Here is a 27,737-nt window from a genome sequence, read left to right on the forward strand (position 1 = left end):
TACCTTGACGCGGGAAAGTTGTCAACTTTCCCGCAAAGCAGGCGTTGCCAAAAAGTGGCAGGAAAATGCACGGTTGCCAGATTTGGCGACAAATTGTCCATTTGGAGATATTTCGCGACCAAATTGGCGATATGCCATAGATGGGGCGAGAACATTTTAGAAAGCATTCTTAGCGGTGTTTTCGGGAATATTTTCTAAGGTAGGTTAAAGCTATATAGCCCCTCTCTGTATTAGGATTAAGTAGTGTCTTGAGCTAAGAGATTAGCTTGAGAGCGATCGATCGAGTCGGGAGCTGTACTTTACTACTTTGTTTCGAAGCTGTCTTCATCTTTGAACCTTGAAGGCTGTGTTGCTCATTGTTTCAAAGTGTTTGTCGTGGTTTTTTTGACAAGTGTAAACGTGTCTTTGGAACTGTCCTGTGTATCAGTACTTACTGGAGAATAAACTGTGTTTTCTTTCTTCATCAAGTGTCGTCATCAATGACTCAAATCCACGAACCCGTAGAACGCAGCAATATGTTCCCAAGATGTTTAAGGAATTTTCTAATGACTAATAGAAATCTAAAAGGTAATATACATTCGAATTCTAGTCATTCGAAGTCCAGATATTCTGAACTCTGATTACTGCAAGAACCGCTTGTATTGTTTCCTAAGCTAAGTAAATTTAAATTTACTGTTAATTTACTCACATATTTTAACATTTTCGCCATTATAAATATATGTATTATAACGAATCAGGATTTTTTTTCTAATAAGGTATTAAATCAGCTTTAATGTTTCCCGTAAGTAAAAATTAGTTTCTGTGTTTAGTTTTAATGCAATAAACATTAAAACGAAAATGCATTTAGTGTTAGGACCTACATAAATAAAAATTAATTCCTTATTTCATTTTTGTTAAAGTGGAAACACGATGTGATTTTCGGATGAATATTTGTTGTAAAAACTTTGTAAAGACGCTGTAAAAATTGCCAAGACTTTGTTTTTAATAGTGTATGATGAACAAAAAAATGGTACAGAAAAGAACAAAATTCCATTGTTACATAGGAATAAATAAATGCATATTTATATTACAGGAAAAATGCCATCCAGTTAAAGAATATACCAGTTAAAGGATAAGGAAGTTTTCGAATATTGACCCCAGTTAATCCAAAAAGTTATGATTCATCTGCGCTACCATTTGTTCAGCGAAAATAACTTGATAAATTCACGAAGGAAGAACAGTAGTTGTTTCATAAAATTTCTTATTAAACAAACTGTATAGATAGGTTTTACATTGTTTTCCTTGTACTGAGTTTCATAGATGAATATTGCATGATAATAAAAAAAAAATCGAAAAACAAGAAACTATAGACAATATAATATTTATTTATTTAATTTTTTTTTATTCTTCTTCATTATAATGTATTTGGACATGTTAAAATCTACTCTGAATAATCCCAGTGCTTAATTTTCTTTCATGCTTATACTAGGTCTGGGTATCAGTTTTCTAATTAAGTAAGTGGGTTTCCTAATTAAATAAGTGTTATAAACATATCTTAACTGAAATTTAACATAAAATGTAGTTAAAAGTAAAATAAAAATAGCAGCATCTAATTTTTAAAAACTACAATACGATTTCAAAATATGTCATGTTATTGTAAGAAGATTTAAAAGTAAATTAATCAAACAGGGGCTATTTTGGACCTTATTTGTTCACAACCTGTCTGATATTCTTTGATTTGTTTCTTGTTTATAATTTTAACAGAAACTCGGAAGAATTCATAAAGCTCTTACGTTTGAATTTTTTTATTTTAGCAGTGATATTTGTCTTCGCTGAATTTCTGACGAGCAGCGTGGGTATTTTGAAATATCTGTCCAGAAATTGCTTTGATTTCGGCTGGGATCTATGAGTGTCCTCATTAGCTATGCTAACAATACTGCATTTATCAGCGAAATATACAAAAGGAAAAACTTATATGTTCTTCTTTGTTGTCTCAGAACCAGACTCTTCTTGTTCTAACGGTGCCGTTTCTTACGTTGCTGCTTGTATTTGACCACTTTCTTAAAACTGAGGACTATATTGGTGCTTTTAATTGTAAAATGACTCAGTAAGATTAAATTGTAAAGTACATTTTATGTTAATTAACCTATATTCTTATGATCTGGAGTTTTACTCTCACTTCCCCTTTTCATTAGTTCTCACTAGGATGCAAATGAGTTAAGTGTATTTAAGTTGGATTTTTGAAAATTTTAGGCAGTAAGCTTTTGACAGCGGGCTTCTTTGTTTACTATTACCTTGCTCAGCTTTGCTATATTAGTTATATTGTATTTGCCAGTTTGCTAGCCGAATTTAATCCCTCAGCAATTTAATTTAAACTGTACATTAACATTTTGCACAAATCATATATTTTGTTCAATATAAAGCTTCTAACAAAAACGTCTGGGACGATAACTCACCTGTATGTCTTAATAGGGTTGAAGAACGTTAGTTAATTTCACAAAGTAACCCAACAGAGATACCAATGCGTGTTTCTAGAAATCGAAAAATCTCCACAGTTATTATTCTAGTGTTTATACATAAATATTGTAAATGATTACTTTGTGCTAACTAAGGTCGAATGCTTTTAATAGCTTTTGCAGATATTTTAAGCAAGATAGGAGTTAGGTCTGCTGCAGAGCCAATCTTCGTTGTAATTTGTATTAAGTTATATTAATATAATGTGTATTTGAAATTGTATATTGTATATTTTAGTATATTTGAAAATTTTTTAATTTGTAACTGTACAGATAAATCATAATTTGGCTACTGTGGAGAGAAACGTTTTTCGTTGCTACGTTACGAAATATATATTCAGCCAGAAATGTAAAAGTCCCCGCATTTAAATGATCTTCGCTTGGAGATGCATTAAATATATTCGCCCTGGAAAGTTTTTAGTTTCTGTAAGTTTGAAAAATAAAAAGTTTGACGTTCGACGAAAATTTTGAATTTATTTTAAACACTTCAACACAAGAATTATAATTTTTTAACTCGAATCTATGGAGCTCTTTCTGTCACTTATTTTTTATTTCTGACTACTGAATATTTTTAAATTGGCTTATTTTTAAACGGTTAAATGATGAACTTCTTTTTACATTACGTTTAAGAGTACTTTGAAGTTTCAGCTGTTCTTGGAGAATCGTTTTCATTGCTGGTGCGCTATGTCGAAGTTGAGAGCGATGCCTAGAGTGTGCAATTCTCTGATTTTTTTAACGAAGCTAGATCGCTGTGTACATAGGGAAACCAAACGTAATGTATTGTATATTATGCGTAAAACTTAAGGTATTATAATTAAGATACAGTAACACGCCGAACAAATATTAATTTAAAGTCAAACAGCAAAAGTCAGTGTTATATTTTAAAATTTTCACAAGCCTAGTTTGGATGGTTTTACAGAACCATCATCCTCAGCTGCAAAAGATGTTAATTCCAATTCATCTTTGCTTTCAACCTTTAAAGAAATTATATTTTAGTTCTGGTTTCATCAACAGATGGCGCCAGAAGTGTATCTCCTGTCCAGGCCAACGACTTCATATAACAGGCTACCAGTATACTATCTCGTTGGTCCAGGCTTTCTTATCTTATCTGTTCATTATATCCTAGTTCGTTCATTTGCACTTTTGCAGATGAGGCTGGTGGCTCGGTAAAACCATCAAAACTAATCCTGTGAAAATTTGAATATATAACGCTGATTTTTTATGTTTGACTTCTAAATTAATGTATCATATTTGTATTTTAATTTGTAATATTGTATTTTTTAATCGTTATTTTTGTATTTTAAATCAGATTTCTCGTTTTATTTCTTTTTTGAGTCTTGATGAGGTTTTCCGACTTATAATGAACATCGGCAATTTAATGATATTTAAAGAGTCGCAAAATCTTGTACCCGAAAAGTAACTTTTGCGTTATTATTTTAATGTATAGTGTTTGCTAATGTAATTGCACTTGGCATTATAGTTTCTACTTGAAACATTGCGTAGTGTTACAAATTTGTGGTTTTTATATTAATATATTATTTTCTTTATTTTGAGAAATTGGATATTTGCTTACTATTGATATATGGAATATATCAATAGTAAGCATATCAATAACTACATGGAAATAAAATCTGTGTATGATTTTTATTTGCCATAAAAAATTTTCTTTTTTTTTTTTTTTTTTTCATTAATACTTTTCTTTCGTAAAATTGTTAAAAAATGAGGAAGGTTTAGATAACAGTGCATGAGGGATTGTAACATTGTGTAGCAATTATTTATGAAAACGGTAGATTTATAAGGTTCTACGATGTTGATTTAAATTTAAAAAATAGTTCTGATTTGTATTAATTTCAAAGTTTAAAATTTTTTGAAAATGTTCAAGCAGTTTGAAACACTGCTAGACTGGACGTTGTTTATAGTTTTAATAAACAGTAGAATTGAATTATTCAGCCATGTTAATTTAAAATAAACAGTTAATAATACTTATTTCCAGTAAAACTAGCAGTTAATTGTCGGAAATGTAAATTTAAAATAAAGAATTTAATGTTAATTTTCGGTAATAAGCAACTGTTAATTCTCATTTTTAGTATAAAATATTAAATTACACGTAGTAAATGATGCGTGGAATACATTGTGACGTCATAAGCTTAGTCCCACCCAGTTATGACGTTACTAAGCTCTGCCTTTGCAGTTTTGTTTATTTGTTTATGCAGCTTATTCTGAGCTTGTGCCTAAACTTAAAACTCTCGTTGAGAGATTCAAACGAACTAATTCCCTAATCGGGAAATAACGAGTAGTCATGAAAGACATTGACTCTTTGACCAAATTCAGTTTCGAAATGTAATCAGTTATAACTGTTAATTTTCTACTTCATATATATTTTTATATTAAACTTATTTATATGAAAGGATTTTAAGTTTTACTACGTTTATTTTATTTTAAAACTTTGCTATCCTCTCTGAATTTCCATTTCCGGCCAGAATAAGCGCGAGTAGGAACCTTATGTTAATGAGTTGCAAACTGTAAAGGTATTTAACCCTTTCCGGCACACTATCTTTTAAAATCGGAGTTTTCATTAAAAAAAAAAAAAAAAAAAAAAAAAAAAAGTAGGCAGTCTAATTAGGCCTAGAGGAGTACACAAGTAAAATTTTGTGAGGATAGCACTTATCTTATTAATTCTATGGGTGTGCCCAAAGTGGGCACACTGATTGAATAGAGCTTCGAAAAGAGTGCTGAAACGAGCATTGTTGTCAATGAACTGATCGATGAGATGCGGAGAAATAAAGAATGCAGACTCTCAGTTGTGCTAGATTATCGGTGAGCCCGGTCTGGGCACACCTAGGATTCGCCGTTTGATTTTAGGCAAGATTTCAAGGTAAAAATTTAAAACTAATTATAGAATAAGGAGAATTGCATACAGCCAAAAAATAACATAGAAATTTCTTTTCAAGCAATTCCTTTTATACCCTAAAAAAATCTGGAAGATTTCTTTGAAAAATGAGGGTCTTAAAAAACCAAACATGGCTAAAATATATGGACTGGTTTGTGTTGAGCTGCCGTCTACTATAAATAAAGAAGGTTCAGAGTAACCTCTAGTAACCTATAAATCCTTTTTCATTCAATGTTTCTGTGCTTACAGAAGGAATGTTTTAGATATGTCCAGACCGGAGACGCTGTGCCGCAAAGGGTTAAGAAGTGGCTTTTAGCCAAAAGTAGAAAGAGACTTCTTGCTGCCTTACCACGCGCGTGCGTTTCAGAATGTTCACGTCTGCCTTTAAGGCCAGAACTTAGTTCCCGCTGATATTTGAAGATGTGTTGTAGCATTTGCATTTCGCTCATTACATACGTAGTGTCAGAAGGCCAATTTTCGCATTAATAGTCTCTGTAAATCATTTAAGTTTAGTTCTAATTTAGTTAAGTTAGTTTATTTCTTATTTTCTACGTTTTAGACCATAAGTGCTGGTCTCTATATCCTGAAGTGCGAGAGCGGCTATACGCTGTGGGAAGTAAAGGGTAAAGTTAACATATTTATTGGTGTTGTCTCTTCTACGCACACACGAACATAGTTTGAGTAAGAGTAAGCTCCCTGTCCCTACTCTGGACTCCAGTAATGTTTTTCAAGGCAATTGGAAGGAATAGCAGTCCTCACAAACTATGCTTTATTTTTTGTATTCATCCTGATTCAACGAACTTTCCCTGACTTACAAAGCACGGTCTGTATTTTCCACAGTGTGTATTGTGAATCGTTTAGAAGAGCCATTTCAAGATAGTGTTATATAGTTACAGGCGCACGTCGATTGGCGTCACTTATTCTATAGGCCAGGTTGGCAGCTCCCCTACATCGGCGATACTTTCGCATGATTTCTGTCATAAATTTCTGTCATAAAATTCTGTCATTTTCTATCGTTCTGTCATAAACGATATGGCCTTAAAGCAAGATTCTTTAAAAGCGTGAGTAACAAGTCCACTGCACTACATGTTGAAATTCAAAGTGAATGTATGGAACCAGCCGTATATATTTTAAACTGGTTTGAAATTCAAGGGTTGAAAATATTCCTTTGCACTCTTTTATTCCCATTCTTTTCAGATTACGTTCAAATAATTGACTCTTCAGTTAATATCGGGTCAGTCCATAAGTTCGTGCGCATTAAGAGTATGCGTGGAATTCACTATGGCGCATTTACTAAAACAATACAATTTTGAACCTAATCAAACTTGTCATCGTTTGACTAACATATTATTCAGTTCATCATCAACTTTCGTAAATATCGAACACATTTTAGTACGCATAGAAGATGAATATAAATAATCAGTACAAACGTGCTGTGCTACATTTTTTTTATTTTCATTTGGTGAATCTGCCAGGTTTGCAGCGATAAAAATTAATAGTGTACATGATGAACACACTATTAGTGTAAGGACTGCCCAGAAATGGTTTAAAAAATTTAAAGTTGGAAAAAGCAGCATGGATGATGAATCCCGTTCAGGACGTTATGAACTGTTAGAACAAAATCAAACGATTCATTCAGAAGTTTATAGTGAACAAGTTTTGGCGTCTAAACTCAGAATGGACCAAAAATCACCCATGGCTCGTGAATATCAAGAAAGTGTTGTTTTATCATGATAACGCTAGACCGCATACGTCTCGAACGACACTGCAAAAAATGAGTGAATTTAATTGGAGGAGCTTTTACCACGTCCTGCTTACTCCCCAGATATTGCTCCAAGTGATTTTCACTTATTTCCTGCCTTACAAAATTTTTTACTGGGAAAAAATTAAATTATAAACAGGATGTACACAATCAAATTTCAAGTTTTTTGCATCAAACCAGAGTCTTTCTACAGCAATGGAATAAAAAAGCTGCCTGTAAGATGGCGAGTCATTGTAGATAATGGAGGAAAATATATAATTGATTGAAATGCTAAATTGTGTTTTTTTATATTATTTTAAAATTTACCAAAAAATGCACACGAATTTATGGATTGACCCAATAGTTATCCCATTGTGTAAGGTGCAAATAAAAGTTCACCTTTCAAACTGCATTCCTAAGTTCTTCACTCGTCTTTTGTTTCAGGATAATCAAACTGCAATTCATTAAAATTATATCAGTGATCATTAACGTTTTAAATGCTAATATTTCATCGACGCTGGTGCGCTTTATTTCAAGATCGAGGGATAGGTTTTCATATGTATTTTTGAAATTAATCAATAAACAGTCGTGAGTGCGATTCAGTACAGAGTGATATAGCGTGATGCATAATCTCAGAAATTTGAACTTTCGATTCCTAACGATATTTGATTCGCAGTGACGTTCGGTTTCATTCTTAAAATACGTAAGTTAAATCTAGCTTGTGAAATTGCTTATTTTCATTTAAAATGTTTTTCGAGTTCTAGCTTCGATGAGTCAAAATTATAAATAAAAATTGTTAGGGCTGTGAACCATGAAACGGTGCTTTTAGGGGGTTGCTCTGTGTGCAGGCAAGGCTCCACATTTAATCAACATCAAGTCTGTTCACTGCGACCGCTCAATGACAGAGCGAAATTGATGGCTACAACCGGTTTCTCCCCCTTCTGCTGCTGGGCTCCGAAGGTGTAGGACGGTCTTCTGGCTGTCCTCACCCAGGATGACGCGTGAGCCATTTTTGTTCTTTTTCATTCCTTTTTTTTGACTGCCATCTCCATATTGTATGTAGAGCAATTCTCCTAGTAAAGAAATTGATTCAGAAGATTCAACTAAAATAATGTAGATGCTAACTACTGCTGTAAATTAACGATGTTGTACAATTAAAAAATCCTCGAAAGGACTTATGATGATATGAGTATTCGCCTTGTGATTCTTCAAAAATATATTGGAACTCAACCAGTCAACTCAATTTCCGCCGTCATAAAATTTGATTTTTTTATCACAAAACTTTGCTTGACGTTGATGGAATAAGATCTCCTTGGATTGGAATATTACGCATTTCTCGTACGAAAGGTTAGGATTCAAAAATAGTAGGACTGAGACTTTCGGCCACTATACGATCATGATTGATAATATTCTGTCTGCCGATATTTACTTGATTTATGCTGGTTTTGATTCAAAATTTAATGATTTCAAGATGTAATAAATATTACTTAATTTACATTATTTTAATTGATATCCTTTGGGGATAAGTTACTTTTAATTTCATATTTCTTTCAGATCACACAACTCATTTTTTTTTTTTCTCTTACACTCTGCAAATCTTGCAGTCCAGCTTTCACGAGCTCTAGTTCCAGATGGTGGTAATATATCTAACTCAAATATCAGTTTATCCGAAAAACAGATTCCCTTTCTTGGGTTCTGAATAAAAATTTAAACATTTAGATTAATGTGTGTGTGTGTGTGTGTGATTATGGCAAAGCCTCGAGGGCTAATTGCCTAAGGGGAGGGATGCCTTCGTGGAGGACTTTCTAAGGGAAACTGGCTCGTATACAAGTTACACATGGGGAAAACCACGAAAACGCCCATGCAGCCAGCCCGTTCGCGGGATTCGAACCTCGGACCGAACTACCAGTGTTCAGCGACTTTACCGCTCGGCCGCTGGTGGGCCATTTAGATTAATGAATGAAGCTCAAAGAGGAATTTCAACTTCTTTCATATTAAATAAAGAGTTCTTTTTGAAGTCTCGGAGAAATCGAAAGAGTTATGTTTTGATTCAGTAAATTAATTTGATTAATTTGAAATTTTTTAACATAATTTTTAAAATTTTCTTAAATTTAATGTAAAATTTACGTAATTCCTACAAAATAAATTCATTTCGCTTTTCTTAGCAAGACTTCTGCTTGACAGTTGATCGTGTAAAGTGCCTTCTTATGACTAAAACAATTGCTATTGAAGGGTGTAAAGCATGAAACACAATTTGTCACACATTTTTCTGAACACAGCTTACTGTTATTTTAATTTCAGTCCAGTGTTAGTAAATGCAATTTTATTGCTGCAGCTTTTTAAAACAGAAACAAACTGCTTGCAATAGCATTAAGATGAAACTGGATAAGCATTTTTCTTCAAGATGCCTAAGGGATATTCTTTTAATATTTCCACTTGAAAATTTTACATCTGAAACTTGCAGCGAACTTTAGCATGAAAATTTAAATTCCCAAATGAAAATGTCCATACTATGGTACACTTGCTAATAAAATGTCTTCCCATATAAATTGTACGTATTAACAGGGTCAGCATATTAATGAGCGTATCTAAGTACGATTTATGTACTTAGATACGCTTATATTTACTATATATGTACGGGAGAGTTTTTAAAGTTTTAACCATTTTTTAATTTTAAACATCAGTTACATTGAAAAAATATTTATATCACAATGGCAGTTTCTTATTAGTCCAAAGGGATTTGAGTCCTGAAGGACTATTACTTTCGTTTTGGCATTTTGAGTCAGACTCCCATAAATGTCGGTTCACTTTTCAAACTGTTGTCACAAAATGTTAGAGTCCTGCATTATATTTGAAGAAATTAAATAATGAAGAATCTGCATAAATGTATGTATATTTCTCGCATTGTGATGAAACAACGGTATCTAGAGCCATCCAATTTTGAATGACGTAATCCTACTGCGAATAGGGGCATCTGAAATCCCAAACTGAAATTTGTTTCATTATCGGTTTCATATTTCGTAAAACTTTAACGAGTTTTTGATTAACAAACTCAAGGATTCCTAAGCGAGCAATGGCAACGTTGTACAGAAAAAACATTTTTATCTCCAGCGCGTGAGACTGTGTATCGGACATTCTAAAGACATGCTCATTTTAAAATTTTTTTTCGACATTGCTATTGAACTAAATTTTATGGTTTAAGCGCAAAGAACATGATATTTATTAAATAAATTTTAACACACAAAATGTAAAAAAAAAAAAAAAGCCCCTTTGGACGTAATTAAAAATCTGAAACATTTTAAATCCCTGCTAAAAATGCCCCAATAGAAACCAGTAAAACTTTTTATGGGTTTCTATTGACTTTTACGGGTTTCTGTTGGTCTCTGTGGGTTTTTCTTACTGGTTTCAAAATGACCCATATAAACCAGTAAAACTTTCTACTGGTACCTATAGAATTTTTGATAGTCTCTACTGAGTTTTACTGGTTTCTATTGATTTCTGTGGGTTTTTCTTACTGGTATCAATTGACACCCATACAACCAACATTTCAATGGCAGAACTTTGTACTGGTTTGTATAGGTTTAAATTGACTTTTACTGGTTTTCTTACTGGTATCAATATAATAATAAATCTTCTGTTGGTTTATATGGGTTTATGCTATTTTTTTATCTGACGTTAATAAACTTCTTGTAAACAATAAAATTAACAGAATGAAAATAAAATATGATCTCTTTAAGATCAAAAGAGTTACCTGGAAACGCAGGTGGTCGTTTTAGAGAGGATTTTTACTAAATATGCTTATTTATTTGATTTAAAAATTATTTTTCGGAAACAATAATAGTAATCATATACACCACACACAACGAGGGCTTTCTAAGGCGACCAGCCGCAAATAAAAATTCCTCTTTGCAAGTGGTCGCTTTCGAGAGGTGATGCTCAATACCAGTATATACTCACGTTCTCAGAGATACGTTTATCTTTTAGAGGTGGTCGTCTTAGGGATATTCCACCTACGGAAAGAATCTCTCTATGGCGACCAGCCACACTTGCAGAATTTTCTTTGTGAATAGTCACCTTACAGAGGGAATATTCAATACCAGAGTATACTTATGTTTTCAGAAATACTGGTTTCTTTCAGAGGCGGTCGTCTTAGGAAGGTGGTTTTTGCTACGAGTTGGTTCTCTGAATACACACACATAAGCACCTACATTTCTGATATTACAAATAAACACCCGCATCAACCAACATCTCTTTAACGCTAACAAGTTCATTCGGCAATCGCAAAACTTTTCTCCCTGTTAACGCTTACGTGAGGAAAAAAAATCTTCCTCCCTCCCATGCTCAGAAGTTTCCCAAACAAGCAATATGGAGCCGGTCTAGTTATTGTTGTGCGATGGTGGTGTTATTTTCTTCATGGTTGTAGTAATGCAATATATTATTTACTATGATTTACTGTATTACTAATTTTACTATGTTTTACTGTTTAGAAATTAGTAATTAAATAATAAAATACCAGCACTGACTATGAATATATTATCAGGTTCTGTGTTCCTCCTTACTTGCTTTGGGAACATTAAATGTCCTGACTCGGAACAGGGAGCTTACTAAAGCTATGTTCAATAAATTTGGGAAGTAGACAATACACACAGGAAGGGTATACGAAACCCTTTATTTTTCTCTCTTTACAATGATTTCCGGACTTCGGAATACAGAGACCAACCACTTGTGGTCTGAACGTAAGAATATAAAAATGTTAACTAAACTCTAACTAAACTTAACTTTGGATTAATCAAACAAGTGCCTACTCCAAGATTGGCCGTATATTAGCAAAAAGCCGTATGTAGTACAGAGAACTGTTAACACTACGATACGTTTAAAATTATCAAGTGGATTAAACCTCTGGCCTTGAAGGCAACCAGCAACCGAGTAAAACTACTGTGGCAAGCGGCCTGCTTCTAATAGCTCCTTCCTCTCTCTTGCTTGGCAAAAAGCCACAACTTAAGTACTTGGCGTTCGTAAGACAAATTTGCATAAATAAGTTAAAGCTTTTAATTCTGGCCGGAAGTAGAAAATAAGAAGTGATAGTAAAGATTTAAAATAAAATAAACGTTAGTAAAACTTAAGATCCTTACAATACCACTAAAGCCATGCACGTGTAATCGTGTTTAATGTTTGAGAGAACGTTGCTGATAACTGACTAGTTGTGAAATGGAGTTTCTGAGCGTGAAATTGATTTTCCATCTGTACTTTTATCCTGAAAAACAATGTGCTTAAAGACTGAAAAGTGATAATTTCAGACTTGATAATTTGGTTCAGTGTGCAGATGCAGAAATATAGTTTTTGCATTCTACTGAAACTGTATTTTGGAAAAGTTAATTTTTTTATTACAGTTTAGAAATACTTTTTAAGCTTGTTCATGTAGATGCTTTATCATTTGAATATTATGTACTAATAAATTTGAGCATACCTTACTTAAAAAAGATCTTGCATGATTCAATTTTCAATTTTTCGACTAATGTGATGTGGCCGAGCAAAAAGAATGTTTTTTTTTTTTTTTTTTTTTTTTTTTTTTTTTTTTTTTTTGTGTGTGTGTGTGTGTGTGTGTTTTAAAAAATGTACCAATTATATTTCGCGAGCTAAAAAGGTAAATTTTATTAATGAAATAAACATTGAAATATTTAATGTGTTTATTACTTATCGAATGGGGTAGACAAGACATACAAGCTTACGAAATCTTTTTTCCACTACTAAAATTATGTGAAAATTTAGATGATCATAGTAGCTTACATTGTTTTTTCTTTTTGGTCTATTTTTCTTTACAAGTATGAGACTAGAACCACATTTTTACATTAAGTATTTTGTGCTATTTTGTTAAAACGCATATAATCATTTTTATGCATACTTTAATTTTCATTATTATTAGTTTGATGAAGAAAATTTCAAATGTGTTTTTCATAAATTGCTTTTGAAATAGAAATAGATTTGTGAATAAGATTTATGTAATATTAAATGTACTAGTCTTGGGAGTATAAAAACTGAATTATTTATTTGAAAAAAATTACATTAAGTTGAAACCTCATATAGTGGTTATTTTCTTAAATGTTGTTGTTGTTGTGTGTGTGATTATGGCAAAGCCTCGAGGACTATCTGCCTAAGGTGAGGGATGCCTTCGTGGAGGACTTTCTAAGGGAAACTGGCTCGTATACACGTTACACATGGGGAAAACCACAAAAACGCCCATGCAGCCAGCCCGTTCGCGGGATTCGAACCTCGGGCCGAACTACCAGTGTTCAGCGACTTTACCGCTCGGCCGCTGGTGGGCCTATTTTCTTAAATGACCACCTCTGATAATGGCACATTTATCAGGACAATAATTAAATAACAGGACTTAAAAAATCACTCATAGTTTTGTCAGGCTACAGGAAACTGGCATTATCTTGAATTGTGGAGTTGATTGTTTTGCTGTATAATCAATTGACTTCGGTGTAGTAAGTTTTACGTGGGTATGAATTTTGCAGAAGTAATTAAAAGTTTTTACGAGACAATTAAAATCAAAGCTTTTCGTATCATAAGAACACTGTTATAGCATTGCTTTCAAATATAGTTAGAGTAATATTTAAACATTATTTTCGGTTGTTCTCTGTGGATGAAAACCCATATAAATAAATCTTCTGTACAGCCTTATACAAATGCAGTTAAAATTACTGTCATTACAATTAAGCGAATATAGCTACATTTGTTTACAACAAATTATTATTGTTAAATACTGCACTATATAAATTTCATTTGGCGGAACAGCTTTAGTATTGGTTCTTTTGGCGATTTTTTGATTTGGCGACAAACGTCGGTCGCCAAGGTAGACCCGGCTTTGAAAATCGGTAAAAAATGGCGGATTGTCAACAAAACCCGATCTAGACTAAATAACAATCTTAAAAAATAAGCTCTTAATTAGCATAAACATTCTCTAATTTTCAACATTTCTAGTACTGCTATGATAAATTTTTGAAACACTACCGTAAATGTATTTATGCAGTGATTATTTTATGAGTAATGAAATTTACAAAGGTTAATATTTTAAATTACAAAATATAATAATTATGTATTAAATATTAATTTTTAAGTAATTAGTTAATATTTATATTATATTAGTATTTAGCTAATATTTTTAATTTACAAAAGGTTAATTTTTATAATTAAGACACAATAACACACCGAATAAATACTAATTCAGAAGTCAAACAACAAAAAGTGTTCTCATCTGAACACACTAAAAGCCACACTCTTATTTTAGGAGATTATAAAAATTCTGTTGTCATTCCCTTCTTTCCATCAATTAGCTATAAAGTTGCACATATTTTGCAGAAATTTAACATTCGGGTTGTTTATTCTCCCATCAATAAAATTCCAACTTCTATACTCAAGGACCCCATTCCGGATATGAATTCCTGGGGGTATTTATAGGATTCCTTGCCAGTGTGGTTTAATTTACATTGGCCAAACTAAGAGAGCCTTAAAATTTCGCGTCAAAGAACATGAGGCATATGTTAGGAAAAAGGAAACACAGAAGTCTTCTGTTGCTCAACATTGTTGGTCCGAAAATCACACTTTCAATTTTTCTGCTGCCAAAATTATTCAAAAAACATCTTCCATTGGAGAACTGGATTTTCTAGAGGCATTTCACATTCATAAAAATCTTTCTGTTCTAGTTAACGATCCTAATTCCAATCCAAATTTGCCTTCGGCTTTTAGAGAAATTATGTTTTAGTTCTGGTTTCGCCAACAGATGGCGCCACTTGCTTATTCTTGTCCAGGCTTTCTTATCTTATCTAATCATTATTTCCTATCTTGTTCATTTGCGGTTTTGCAGCTGAAGATGATGGTTCGGTAAAACCATCGAAACTAGTCCTGTGAAAATTTTGTAGGTATAACGCTGATTTTTGTTGTTTGACTTCTGAATTAGTTAATTTTTATGTTATGAATAATGAAATTTACAGAAGGTTAATAAATGCATTTCAAACTCGTATATGTTATTTTAGTTTCTTAGATTCTGTTATTAAAAGAAAATAAAAAAAATATTTCAAAATCAAATTAAATTATAACGAGTAAGTTTTGCACCAGTATTAGAAATACTTTAAGATTAAGTTTTGTAAATGGTAAAAATATTAAGAAGTGTGTATTTTTTAATCACTCAATTTATTACAAGTAATTTATGATTATAATTTAAATGCTAAAATTAAATTATCATAATGAGTAAATTTTGTACCAATGGTAATCATACACAACAACAATCATCATAACTGATGATTTCTGTGAAAGATAGGAACAGTCATTGGAATCCACTAGAGGTGGAGTGATAAGCCACTGAACAGTGGTAGTTCAGGCTGGTTATTTGGGAGTTTTTGTGGTTTTCTGTACATGCAATGTGAATCTGAGCCAATTTCTCTTAAAATGTTCTTTATGAAGGCACCCTTCTGCTAGCCAGCATATATATTTATTTTTTATTCATAAATACTGTTCTCTCTTCTTATTTCTTAATTCTAATTCTTACTTCTGAAGTGTTGCATCTATAGGTCGAAAAATATAGTCAATATGCTTGCAAAATCCTGTTCAGTTTTGGACAGCATTTAAATAAAATAAATAATTTGTATATGATGCAAAGAAAAATGCATTACACTATTTCATGTAGTGAATAATTAATCAGGGAACAAAGTAAAATGTAACGTTCTTTTATTTTGTAACCAGAGTTTTTTTATGTTTGTGATCAATTTCCGCATCCGTTTTCCCACCAAAATCCAAATGAAGGTTTTAGTTTGTAAAACAAACCGTGTTTTCCCTTTAGAGGCCATGTTACTAGGTTGCTAGATTAGATAAGATTTGTAGTCTTCAGTCCTGCTTTATAATTGCTGATAGTTGAATTCCATGCTGGTTAAGTTTTGAACCAACTTTGCATTAAATTTATTTGTGTAGTCTTTGGCTACAAATTTACTTGAATTTAAATTTTACATTTGAACTATAAGTCATTGTTACCATAAGTTGTTACCATAAGTTATCTTGCCACAAGTGGTTGACTAAAGTCTTAAGCACAAAGTGTGCCTTCTGTTCAGTACATTTAAATTTTTTTAATAGAATAAGAGCATATCTTAACCTAATAAAAGTATATCTAAACTTAATAATTACATTTAAAGACATTGAAATCAGTATCTAATTGCTTGCCATGTAGTCAAATTTTTATATGTAAATTTCACTCTTACTTTTATTATAGAATTTTTATTACAAAAAAATCAGATTTCTGTTAGATTAAATGTTTAAGTAATGTAGAAAATTTGCATAAAATTTAAAATAAAAAGTTGAATGTTATGTCAACATACTATTAATAAAAGTAATAATACTCAGTGAAGATTATTCATATGTAGCTATTAGACTGTGAGATTTATAAAATTTCAGAACTGTAAATTATAAGCAGTGTATTCCATAATCTAAGCAACATTATATTTTTTATAGTCAGACAAATTATAAAAATGTTATAAAAGCAATAATGAAACCTAATTTTGGTCTATGAATTCATGCAATTACACATCCCTATAGTTCTAATTTAAGAAATGAGGCAAAAAAGTATTTTTAGACTACGGTAATTTTGATCATTGCCCATTTTAAGAAACATCTAAAAAGTCTAAATTTGCATGTGGTTCCTTAGCAAAGGAAACACCAAGAGTTTACCTCATGTTACTAAAAATGTGGTTTTTCTTTCTTTGGGGGGGAGATGGAATTTATAATATGCAGAGTTGACATATGAAAAATTGTCAAGACTCATGTGATGTAATATTAAAATTGATGCTTTTAATATTACATCACATGAGTCTTTCATGTGATGTAATATTCACATTCAGTTTTAACTATCAAATTTTGGCTTTTTTAAAAATATTTTAAATGTTGTGCTTTACTAACATGAAAGTAACTAAGAAAAACATGCAATTTATCTCTCCTGCCATCAAAGCTCTGACCAAATTCGTTAAAGTTACGTGGACAGAAATGGCGGCACGTTTATCAGCTCAGTATTTAGGGTTACCATAAATAACAAGGTTATCATAATCTTTCATTATCGCGCCAAAATGTCGCCAAAAAGGACTAATACTAAAGCTGTGCCCATTTGGCATTGTAATTTCAGAAAATGCTCAGCATGGGGTATTTTTATATTATGTAATCTACTGTCAAAAACAATAGCTACCTTTTCAGTACTTTAAATTTTACTATTTAGAATTTTTATGGTTCAAAATAATATTTCTATACATTTTCTAAAGTATTCTTTCTACAATAGAAATCTAAATAACTTACACCTAACACTGACTCAAATTTAATGTATCGTTTTAATTAAATTTATGTTTCTTTGAGGTGATATATGAAAAACCTTGTGTAATAATAAATTATTAATATATATAGGTAAATGGTATTTTGACATATTTTTTCGGGTAAAGTGCAGAATCGCCCACTTTATTTGGCACTTTTTACGAAAGTAAAAAGAATTGGATTTTTGTCAATTTTCTTTTGACTTTTTAAGTGAAAGTAGGTCGATGTGTACATGGATAAAGTCAAAGGAGTGCGCAATGACATTTTTGTGGAATTCTGGGATGTTTTTTGAAGTGAAAATAGGCCGATGTGTACATGGATACCGAGTATGTGCAATTCTTAAAAACACGCCAAGCAGTGGACGATTCTACACTTTCCCCATTTTTCTATAGGAATTTAGTTTCATTAAATTAGTTATTTCGTATAATTATGTGTATGCGAGTATATTCATACTTATTCACATAGAGGGAATTTTTACAGTACGAAAGTTTATCTTTTTTACATCAAGAACTACATATACTATAAATACCCATTATGTTATAGATTTTATTTATATAAAATCTGTGGAAGATTATATAGCACTAAAAGTGAGATACGGAATAAAACATTATACGCTATGAGATATTTCCTTAGTTCCCGAACTGTGCGTTGAGAATTGGTATTTGTTGAGACTTGTAAATTTTTTTAAATTCATTTTGTTACAATATAATTTATTGTATTTTGGGTATTATTAAGTTTATTATATGTTATCTTCATGTTTTATTTATCTTTTGAGAGATGCAGGTAAAATTCAAAGTATTGTAATAAGGGGTCGACACAGTTTTTGTATACTATTATTTCTTCACTACATTATATTCTAGGATTCATCCTTTCTTCCACCCAAAACATCTATGTGTATGTGTGTCAGAATAAGCTGCAGGGTGTTACTATCAGTGGTAAGCAAGCTTTAAGGGGATAGCAAGTATGCTAAATTTTAACTCTATGTTAAGTTTCTAATTTGCAAGTCCCGTATCTTTTTGCTTGCTTGTTAATAATGTTTCTCTTCCTGAAAATTTGGGTTTCTTCTAGTTTTGTTTTTTAATTTGGTTTAGTGCATTGTAGGTAACTTAATATTTAAGCAGATGCTAGAAAGTACCATCTTTTGGCAATACATTTCTCATTAGGTATCAAATTGTTAAACAAGCTGATGTGATTAAATACAATTGTTTAATTTCCCAATTAAAGAACTGAAATATAAATATATGCAGTGAGATACAGTACTACAGTCAAAAGCCGTTAATTCGGACACCCATAATCCGGAATGATCTATAATCCGGACCTCAAAGCTAAAAACTTTCTGCGCATGCGTCGCGTTAACGCTTGCGCATAGGCGTTTACGCGTGCGCGTAAGACCTTTACGGCTGCTAATATACGTGTGCGCATGCGCATAATACGTTTACGCATGCGCGTTTAATGTATAACGGACGTTAGTAATGTTGCAGATTGCGTTGTTCATTAATCTTCGAATTGGATCCGGCTTATTATCTTTTGCAGACTGTTAGAGCAATTTTATAAAAGTAAGCTTGAACTTTCGATTATGCCAAATAGAATTTCCGATATATATTTACTAATCTACAAGCGAAAGGATCTACAAAGCGAAAGTATGTTTCGAAGTCCATTAAACAGAAAGTGGAATTGCTGCAAAAAATGGATAAAGGTATATCCTTTGATTATCTAATCATTCCGAAATATGTTTATCAATTTCACGCTGCTCTGCGGGGGGGGGAGGAAAACGACGCGTCGCGCAATTAATTGGAAGTTAATCTGTCAGCACTATCCTTATCTTCAGGGCAGATGTTTTTATTTTATTTGGCTTATAATTATTTACTAAATGTAGTATTTCATCTCGATGTACTCGGTCTTTGATATGATTTAAATCAAGTTACTCGTCATTATAATTCGCTTCCGATAGTAAAGAAAGTGACACAGAAATATTGAAAACGAAAAAATTTCGATTGACAAATTAGTCGGTATTCTCGACACAGCAATTAGGACTTGAACAGCGGAACTTTGTAACTATACAAGAAATTATGTCTGTTTAATAGAATTAAAGAGAAAGTATTATCACATGAAACGAAGCAACTTAAACAACTTACATTGAAAGAAATGTTTAATAAAGTAAACAAATAAATATTTAGCTTTTTCTTTTTTGTAAATTTTGATACCCTTTAGATCATAATTGCTCTTTACGATTACATATTTTTAATTTTATAATTTCTGCATGCCATCTTACCAGATTTAAACTGATGATCTATAATCCGGAAAAATCGATAATCCGGAATCGCCGAAGTCCCGAAGAGTCCGGATTAACGACTTTTGACTGTATATGTATATATTTATAATGAAATCAATAATATATATACAGTCAAAGTAATGATTCGCAACTATCAAATATGTAATAGATTCTGTAGTCGAATACAAGCAACTGAATCCGTTATGAACAGCAAGAATTTTGATGGCTTAGAGATGTTGAAACTCCAATCCACAATTGAATAAGAAATTTGGCAGTCGAGGTAGATTTAATTCAACTTTTCTTTCAGCAAATATGTTGCAGCCACAAACAAGTTGGCACATTATTTATGCCTATTCCAAAAACTAACATTTTTGATAAATGTGTAGTAAGAAACAAGGAGCAAACAGACTGCAATCCAGCTAGGCCAAAGAGTGAAAAGCAAATGCGTTATGTTAAGGGGACTCATACACCTTAAAACCCATAAGATGTTCGAATAGGTGACTGTTGCAAGAATTAGGATAAATTATTTATTTTAAAAGCAATTAATACCAACATTTTACAGCTGACTACATAATATAGCTGCTTTCCGAAATAGCAATCAGAAAGTTTGTGTTGCCACAAATATTTTTATAATTTAATCCGCTTTGTGACAACATTTTTCGTCATGTTTCCAACTTGTGCGCACAGTTTAAAACATTCTGTTTCATAATTTAATTCCATATTTAATATAAAGCTTTTATAACATTTAGAAACTACTGTGAACCTAAAATTCTAAAAATTTCATGTTAAATTTTTATTTTATCTTGAGTTGAGTTTATAAAATGTATTTTATTAACAAAATTTTTAATGTTTTCGTCCATAAAATTTTTCAATATTAAAATATTCATCAGATTGTTGGTTCATGCCAATTGGTACTGCCCATATAAAGAATTCCATCAAATTTCAAGTATGTACCATTAGCCATTTTTAAAATATCATGCGCGCAAGGTGGAAACATGGCGAAATATTTTTTCACAAAGAGGATTAAATTACGAAAATATTTGTGGCAACACAAACTTTCTGGTTACTATTTTCCAAAGCAGCTATATTATGTAGTCAGCTGTAAAAAGTTGGAAGTAATTGCTTTTAAAATAAATAAAATATCCCAATTCTTGCAAGTCACATATTCGAAGATCACAAGGGGTTTAAGGTGTATGAGTCCCCTTAAGAGCGAAATCTTAATTCAGACCGAGTTAATTTTGGTTCTCGATGCATTTTTACTTGTATTTGATAGTTAATACTGCTGTAAAATTACTATTGGCTGTTGGAGTTTTAGTTCCTTTTACAACATCAAATTATGTAAGAGTCTTATGACATGAATTAATTTCGAAATGATGCAGTACAGAAAGATTACTTTTTTAGAATAGAGAAGGAAAATTAATTTTATGCTGCTAATTTAATCTTTTGCATATTCCTTATTTTTCTTACATACATATATGTACATATATCATTCGATGGTTGTGAATCATGACTTTGGTTATTATCTTTCTATTCATTATATTTTCAAAATTACATAAAGGTAGTTTAAAATTTTGTAAAGAGAATTTATACAAATATTTTGTAATATGTTTATAGATATTGACGTGCATTAAGAAGGACAGGGGCTCATAGGCTTCTAGATATTTTAAAGTTTTTATTTATTCGCATTGAATTTTATTTAAAATTACTTTACATGCTTTCTTCGCCATTTAGTTCTGTACATTTCATCAGTGCTAATTATGTACTTCTGCTGGTTTATGTTTTTATGGAAATTTGATTTACAGTTCTATTTTTGTGTATTGTTTTTTATAGGGATTCTGTAATATGGATACCCGTTCTATGTACGATTCTATGTATGGATATTCCACTATGGTATAATGCTATTGGTTCTGTTTAAGGGTTTTTGTTTACTGTTTTGTGCAGCGATTTTTCCAAGAGGTACCTTGTAAGGATTATGTTAATTTTATTAACAATTAAATTTTAAGTTAAAGTTCCTTTCCTGTCAAATTCTTAACTTACCCTTACTACTTCCGGCCAGAACGTACTTTTGGAATTTGATGAATATTTAATGAGAAGGAGCGGTATTTAAACCACGAAGTTACTTACTGAGACAGAGAGAGAATCAGAGTTTCTGAACTACGCGCGTCTGCCATTTTCGCCGCACTCTCTCTCAAAGCTGTTTTTACTCTCGGCCGTACTCAGGCCCTTGCTAAGCTTCGTAGTAAAATAAGTTAAGGGGCCAACTCTAATTGAACCTTGATAGCTTTGGCTATACTTATTTAGTTAATCTTAGTTTTAGTTTAATTCTTAGTCTTTTAAGTTCAAGTCCAAAGTGCGGGCTTTACTTGTACACTCCCAGGCGGAGTTTCGTTAAATCTTATCGAAATAATAAAGGGTTAGTTACCCTTCTCTCTTGTTGTTTCCGGTCATCGAACTCTAGCGATTATTCGCTTATCAGTTCTTAGGTTCCTCACTTCCAAGATTAACTTAGAATTCCAAAGTGAGGTACCTTACAACCTTTATTGGTCTGTGGATTTTTGTGTAGTGGTTTTTACAGGATTTGGCGTATGGGTGCCTGTATAGGTGTACATGCTTTTGTCTACTGGTTTTTACAAGGCATAGACCTACGGAATATCTATTTTTTAATGAAAATTTGGCCAATGGATATGCATATAGAGTTCTTATTTTTGGCTATGGGTTTTTACTGGGATTTAGTTTATAGTGCCTACAGTTCTACAGGTTTCTACAGAGATTTGGCCTACTCGTATCCGTACAGTTGTACAGGTTTCTGTTTACAGGTTTTTTTCGGGTATTTCGCCTACAGGTACCCGTACAGCCGTGCAGATTTCTTTCTACGGGATTTTAAGGGTATTTGGCCTATGGGTACCCGTACAATCGTACGGGTTTCTTTTTATGGGTTTTTACGGATATTTGGCCTACGGGTACCCGTATAACCGCACGGGTTTCTTCCTATGCGTTTTTACGGGCATTTGGCCTGTACGGGTTTCTGTCTGTGGGTTTTTACGGGGATTTGGCCTACGGGTTCCCGCAGAGCTCTATGGGTAGCCGTAGGCCAATTCCCCGTAAAAAAATTTTATGGGTTTCTACGGGGCATTTTTAGCAGGGATTTTTTTTTTTTTTTTTGTGTTCAGTTAATTAAAATATTTTTAATATAGTATATACATTCTATTGAAATGTCCTGTGTCAAGTTTTAAATGCTTTAGTTACCCTGCATGTTGTAGTAATTAATTCCATTACCATCAGAGAGCATTAATTCCAGAGGTAAGTGATAATCCGCTTCATTATTAATACACACACGTTTTATTTACAATATAATACATTGGTTACAAGCATTATTATTAGGCAAATTATTCATCATTATTAGGCTTAACATCTTCGATCTCCCATCAAACTCAAATTAAGTTACAGAACATCAGGAGAGACAAGACGTTCGGAGCGCCACCTAACGGCTCGAGCAATCAATTTATAACACATGTTTAACAAATTAGCTCATATGGGAAATGTGTTCGTGCTTTCAGTGTGAGAACTTGATCTAGAGTTTCATGTGAGTTTTTATATTCTTATGTCAATGTTTGCCAAAGGATTCAATGAAATATATGTATTTTACAATAATCTGTAATGTATGTATTTTACAATAGTGTATGTATGTATTTTACATGTAATATACGTACAAGCATTTTACATGTAGTATACATTTAGCATACATACAATTATATGTGTGTATGTATGTATACTAAATGTATGTATGTATGTATACTGAATGTATGTATGTATGTATACTAAATGTATGTATGTATGTATACTGAATGTATGTATGTATGTATACTAAATGTATGTATGTATACTGAATGTATGTATGTCTGTATACTAAATGTATGTATGTATGTATACTGAATGCATGTATGTATGTATACTAAATGTATGTATGTATGTATACTAAATATATGCATTTTACAATAATCTCTAATCGTATTACAATAATCTATAATAATTTTATGAACTCAAAGGAAAAATTACTCACCAACGGAATTAAACATAAAGAACTGCAACACTTTCAGCCCATTTCTTATTAAATGAATTGCACAGGAACGTTTCATATAGGAATTTTTAAATAGTTTAAGTTCTACTGTGTTTTGAGCATGAGCATTAGGCAGTGATATTGTAAATAAACTGAAAAAAGAAATAAAGACAAACTCTACATAGTACAGTATTAATTTATTTAACTTTTTAAAATTCTTCACCTTTTTAATGCGCATTTTCGTGTTACGGATTTTGTTGTTTGGTGCAGTGAATGGTTTCACACCACGCCTTGGGCGATGTCTCTGTATCAACTTCCCTAAACTTTCGTATTTCCTAATGAAATAAAATATTATAAACATGTAAATATAATTCTTTTAACAATTAAAATAAAAATAAGACATAGTTCTAACAAGACAAAAATAAGACATAGGATCCAATTAAAATTTTTAAATTTAAAATCATACCAAATTTGTTAAAGATCTTCGTTGCGATTACTTAAATTCTAAGGGGAAAAGTTATAAAATTCCTTTATGTCAATTAACCAGTTATTTTATGTTTTGGATCGTTGCTGACAATTCTCCCTTCCGCTTTACCGCAATGGTGCAAATTAAGTCGCGTATATTTACGGTGAGGTTTTAGACCATGTTACTAAAATTGATAGTTAAGATGTGATATATAGTCTTCAGATTTGCATTATAATTGACGATAGCTGAATTTCACGTTGTTAAGTTCTGAGAAAACTTCGCATTAAACTGATCTGTCTGATCTCATTAAACTGATCTGTATAGCCTTTGGCTATTAGCTTATTAGAGTTAAAATTTTATATTCGAATTACTGTTACTTGCCACACGTCACAAGTGGTTATCTGAGTTCTAAGTACAAAGTGTGCCTTCCTTAAATATAGGGTCTTTTTGAATGTTTCTCATGTTTCAGTTGTTACTTATGCATAGCGATAATTCGCTGAACTTCTAAGAGTCTGGGCACTGGATGATTACAAATCACACCAGATGCTACAAACTGTATTTTGAAATCAATAACATTCGAATGATAATAAGTCAGAATATTAAAGAAATTTTATTACAATGAGTTTCTTAGATTTTGAAATGTGTAACCAATCCTTTAACATAAATTGTTGGACTAAATGTGAGAACAAGGCTGCCCTCTGGTGAGTAACCAGAGAAGGACTTAGTAAAAGCCAAGTGTCTAACTTGATAGGTTGTATCAGACTCTTGCTCTGTAATTTTCTTAAAGTTAAATGTAATGTCCGTGTGTAACTTAAAACTGTTAATAAATACTTGTTACACTATACCGGACTCTTCTACCACCCTATCTAAAACGACCCCCTCACAAATGTTATTATTATATCAAGCCTGTTTGTATACATATAAATGCTATTCTCTAAACAATTTTGAAATTTTTTTAAAGAAAAGCACTTTTAAATGTGAGATTAAATTTATAATAAACTTCTTCATAACAGAACAAGATATATTACGTTTTCAATAAAACTTAATTCATACTTTTGTCCTTTTCAGGTATTTATTAAAAGCAAAGGCCATTTGCGTTTCACCGGGAATTTTAGATGGTATTTGAATTCTTTCGACATAAGCAACTGAATTAACATAACTTTACAGTAAGCAAGTAACCATAGTCTACTATTTCCCTCTATCTAGTATGATTTTCATACAGCGAAATACTGGCTCTATATGTGACGTCTATAATATTTAAATTTAATCATTTAAACAAACAGAGTATAGTATAGTATTTTAAATATAACTTACGATGCCTATTGCGGTGTAATCTTATAATTCAAAGGAATGAAAATAATAAATGTTATACTTAAGATAAATAATAATGAGTAAGTGCTGGGGCAGGAAATTTTAATTTTTAGTATAATGAAAGGTAAATATGTATTTTCCTACAAAATCCTTTTCATATGCTCGCTGTATATTAAGAAAACAAACAGAATAAATATGCACATTATTTGTCATGCACTTGACCCTGAAAATCCTTAAAGCCATCTTGTCTATCGTACATGGAAATATAAACTGAACTATTCAGTTGCTTTATTTTATTTGGAATATATTTATTGCGAAGCATGATTATTTCAGTATGGATTCCAGATTTATTTGCATAAATGCAAAAGTGTTAAAATTTTATAGTGTGTAGTTACAAAAAATATTCAATAAAATTGGAATTATAAAAATGAAAAAAGTAATGGGTATACTTTTATACGTTCATGTTTAATAATTAGCTTTCTTTCTAAAAATAACATATGCATTTTAAATAGAAAATTAATGGGTATTCTTACAAAATATTTTTAAAATATACAGGTAGAATTTTGTGATAGATAATGAAGTAGTGTTGAAAATGAAAGTAAGCAATGGAAAGAAATCAATTTAACTTTTATTTCAGTGAAATACAGAACACAATAAGGTAAATTCAGTTATTATTTCTGATTATCAGCATCATATTACATATGTCTTAAGAATTAATATTTAAAATATTTTGAATAAGAAATTAATCACGTATTTTTGAACTCCGCAACTGAATTTAATTTCTTCCTGAAATATGTATATTTTACAAATTTTAATGAAAGTGCAAAATAAACATATTTTTGTTGTACATGAATACAATTTTTTTTGTATTATTTGGTAAGTAATTGTAAACTATAAATTCACCTCCCTTTTATATATATTTTGTTTGGATAACATTATTTAAGAAAATGTCGCAAATGAAATCATTAAATTATTTTAATGTTAGAAGGAAACTACATTTTCTAACATCAAAATTTTAATACGAATTATTAAATGCTATTGCAGTACTTAGTAAAACATTTAGCAGGTACTGAATGCTATTTAGTCTGTGGATTTGTACATCGTTGCCTTTCAGGCAATTGATGAAATTATATATATATATATATATATATACTATATATATATACTGTAAAAATGCTTGTGGAATAAATACGCGAATAAAAGCCTATTTTTACAGAAATAAAGCCCCCAAATCATTCACCACTGGAATGGATATTTATTTATGCAGAAGATACCTACTATCAGTTGCAGAATCCGTAGGCGGGCAATAGCTGAGAAGAGTTTCATATGTGCAAGTTTTGTCACAACATTCGTCGGCAACATCCCTGCTCCGAATCTTGTGTTCTTCACTAGGTTCACTTCTGCCGAAGAACCATGCCAACCCTGGATCTGTTTCATAAAAAAAAAAAAAAAAAAAAAAAAAAAAAAAAATCAGTGCTTAGTTTTATGAATTAAATTACAGGATAAAGAATTGCAACATAGATAAGTTGAATCAAGCTTGAAAAAACAGTGTCAAAATTAGAAAACGAATTAAAGCACATAAATAATTAAAGGAAATTATTCAGAGAATTATACAGGTATTTTAACGGATAGATTTTATTTTAACATCTCAAAGCTTGCCATCTGATAACTAAAAAAGGTGTATTTGGGGGGGGGGTTAAGAAAAAACCTGATAGACGTTCTCCTACATTCTGCTAAATGCATACTCATTTTAAGATTTGATAAAATATCTTAAGCGTTTCAGTTTCTCCATGATTCAAGAAATTTTAATCTTACAGTATACTCATTAAGCAATAGCAGCATTTCGTTAAAATTATGTTATGATGATAAAAATGATATTTCAATCTATTTTGTTTAAACTTATTAGCTTTATGAGTGATTTAACGTAAATAATTCTCCAGTTTCAAACAAAAAGTTAAAAATTATGTAATTAATTAGAAACATTATGTATCTCATTTAAACAAACATGTATTTAAAGAAATAGTTAAAAAACTGTTTAATAAGTCCCTCGTACATATGTCTTAAGAAGAAAAATGTACTTAGTTAAAGTAATTAAAAAGACATAAAACTGATGTAATGTGCATATTAACTTAAAAGTTATAAAAACATATTTTACCATATTCCT

General features: G+C 31.4%; 1 protein-coding gene across 2 annotated transcripts in view; it reads right to left on the reverse strand.

Annotated features, from left to right (window-relative positions):
- Positions 1–23,986: 23,986 nt before the first annotated feature.
- The window catches only part of LOC118185879 (bombyxin A-3-like), a 46,068-nt gene continuing 42,317 nt past the window's right edge, over positions 23,987–27,737 (reverse strand). For both annotated transcript variants that reach the window (XM_035355801.2, XM_035355800.2), the window contains exons 3-4: positions 26,852–27,001; positions 23,987–24,131 (exon numbers count right to left, since the gene is read on the reverse strand). In XM_035355801.2, the coding sequence (XP_035211692.1) occupies positions 24,115–24,131; positions 26,852–27,001 (167 nt within the window). In that variant the 3' untranslated portion in view covers positions 23,987–24,114. The remainder of the gene's footprint in view (positions 24,132–26,851; positions 27,002–27,737) is intronic.

This window comes from Stegodyphus dumicola, chromosome 1, assembly GCF_044657685.1.
Source record: "Stegodyphus dumicola isolate Sdum_Otavi_A_Nest chromosome 1, ASM4465768v1".
Classification (NCBI taxonomy): domain Eukaryota; kingdom Metazoa; phylum Arthropoda; class Arachnida; order Araneae; family Eresidae; genus Stegodyphus; species Stegodyphus dumicola.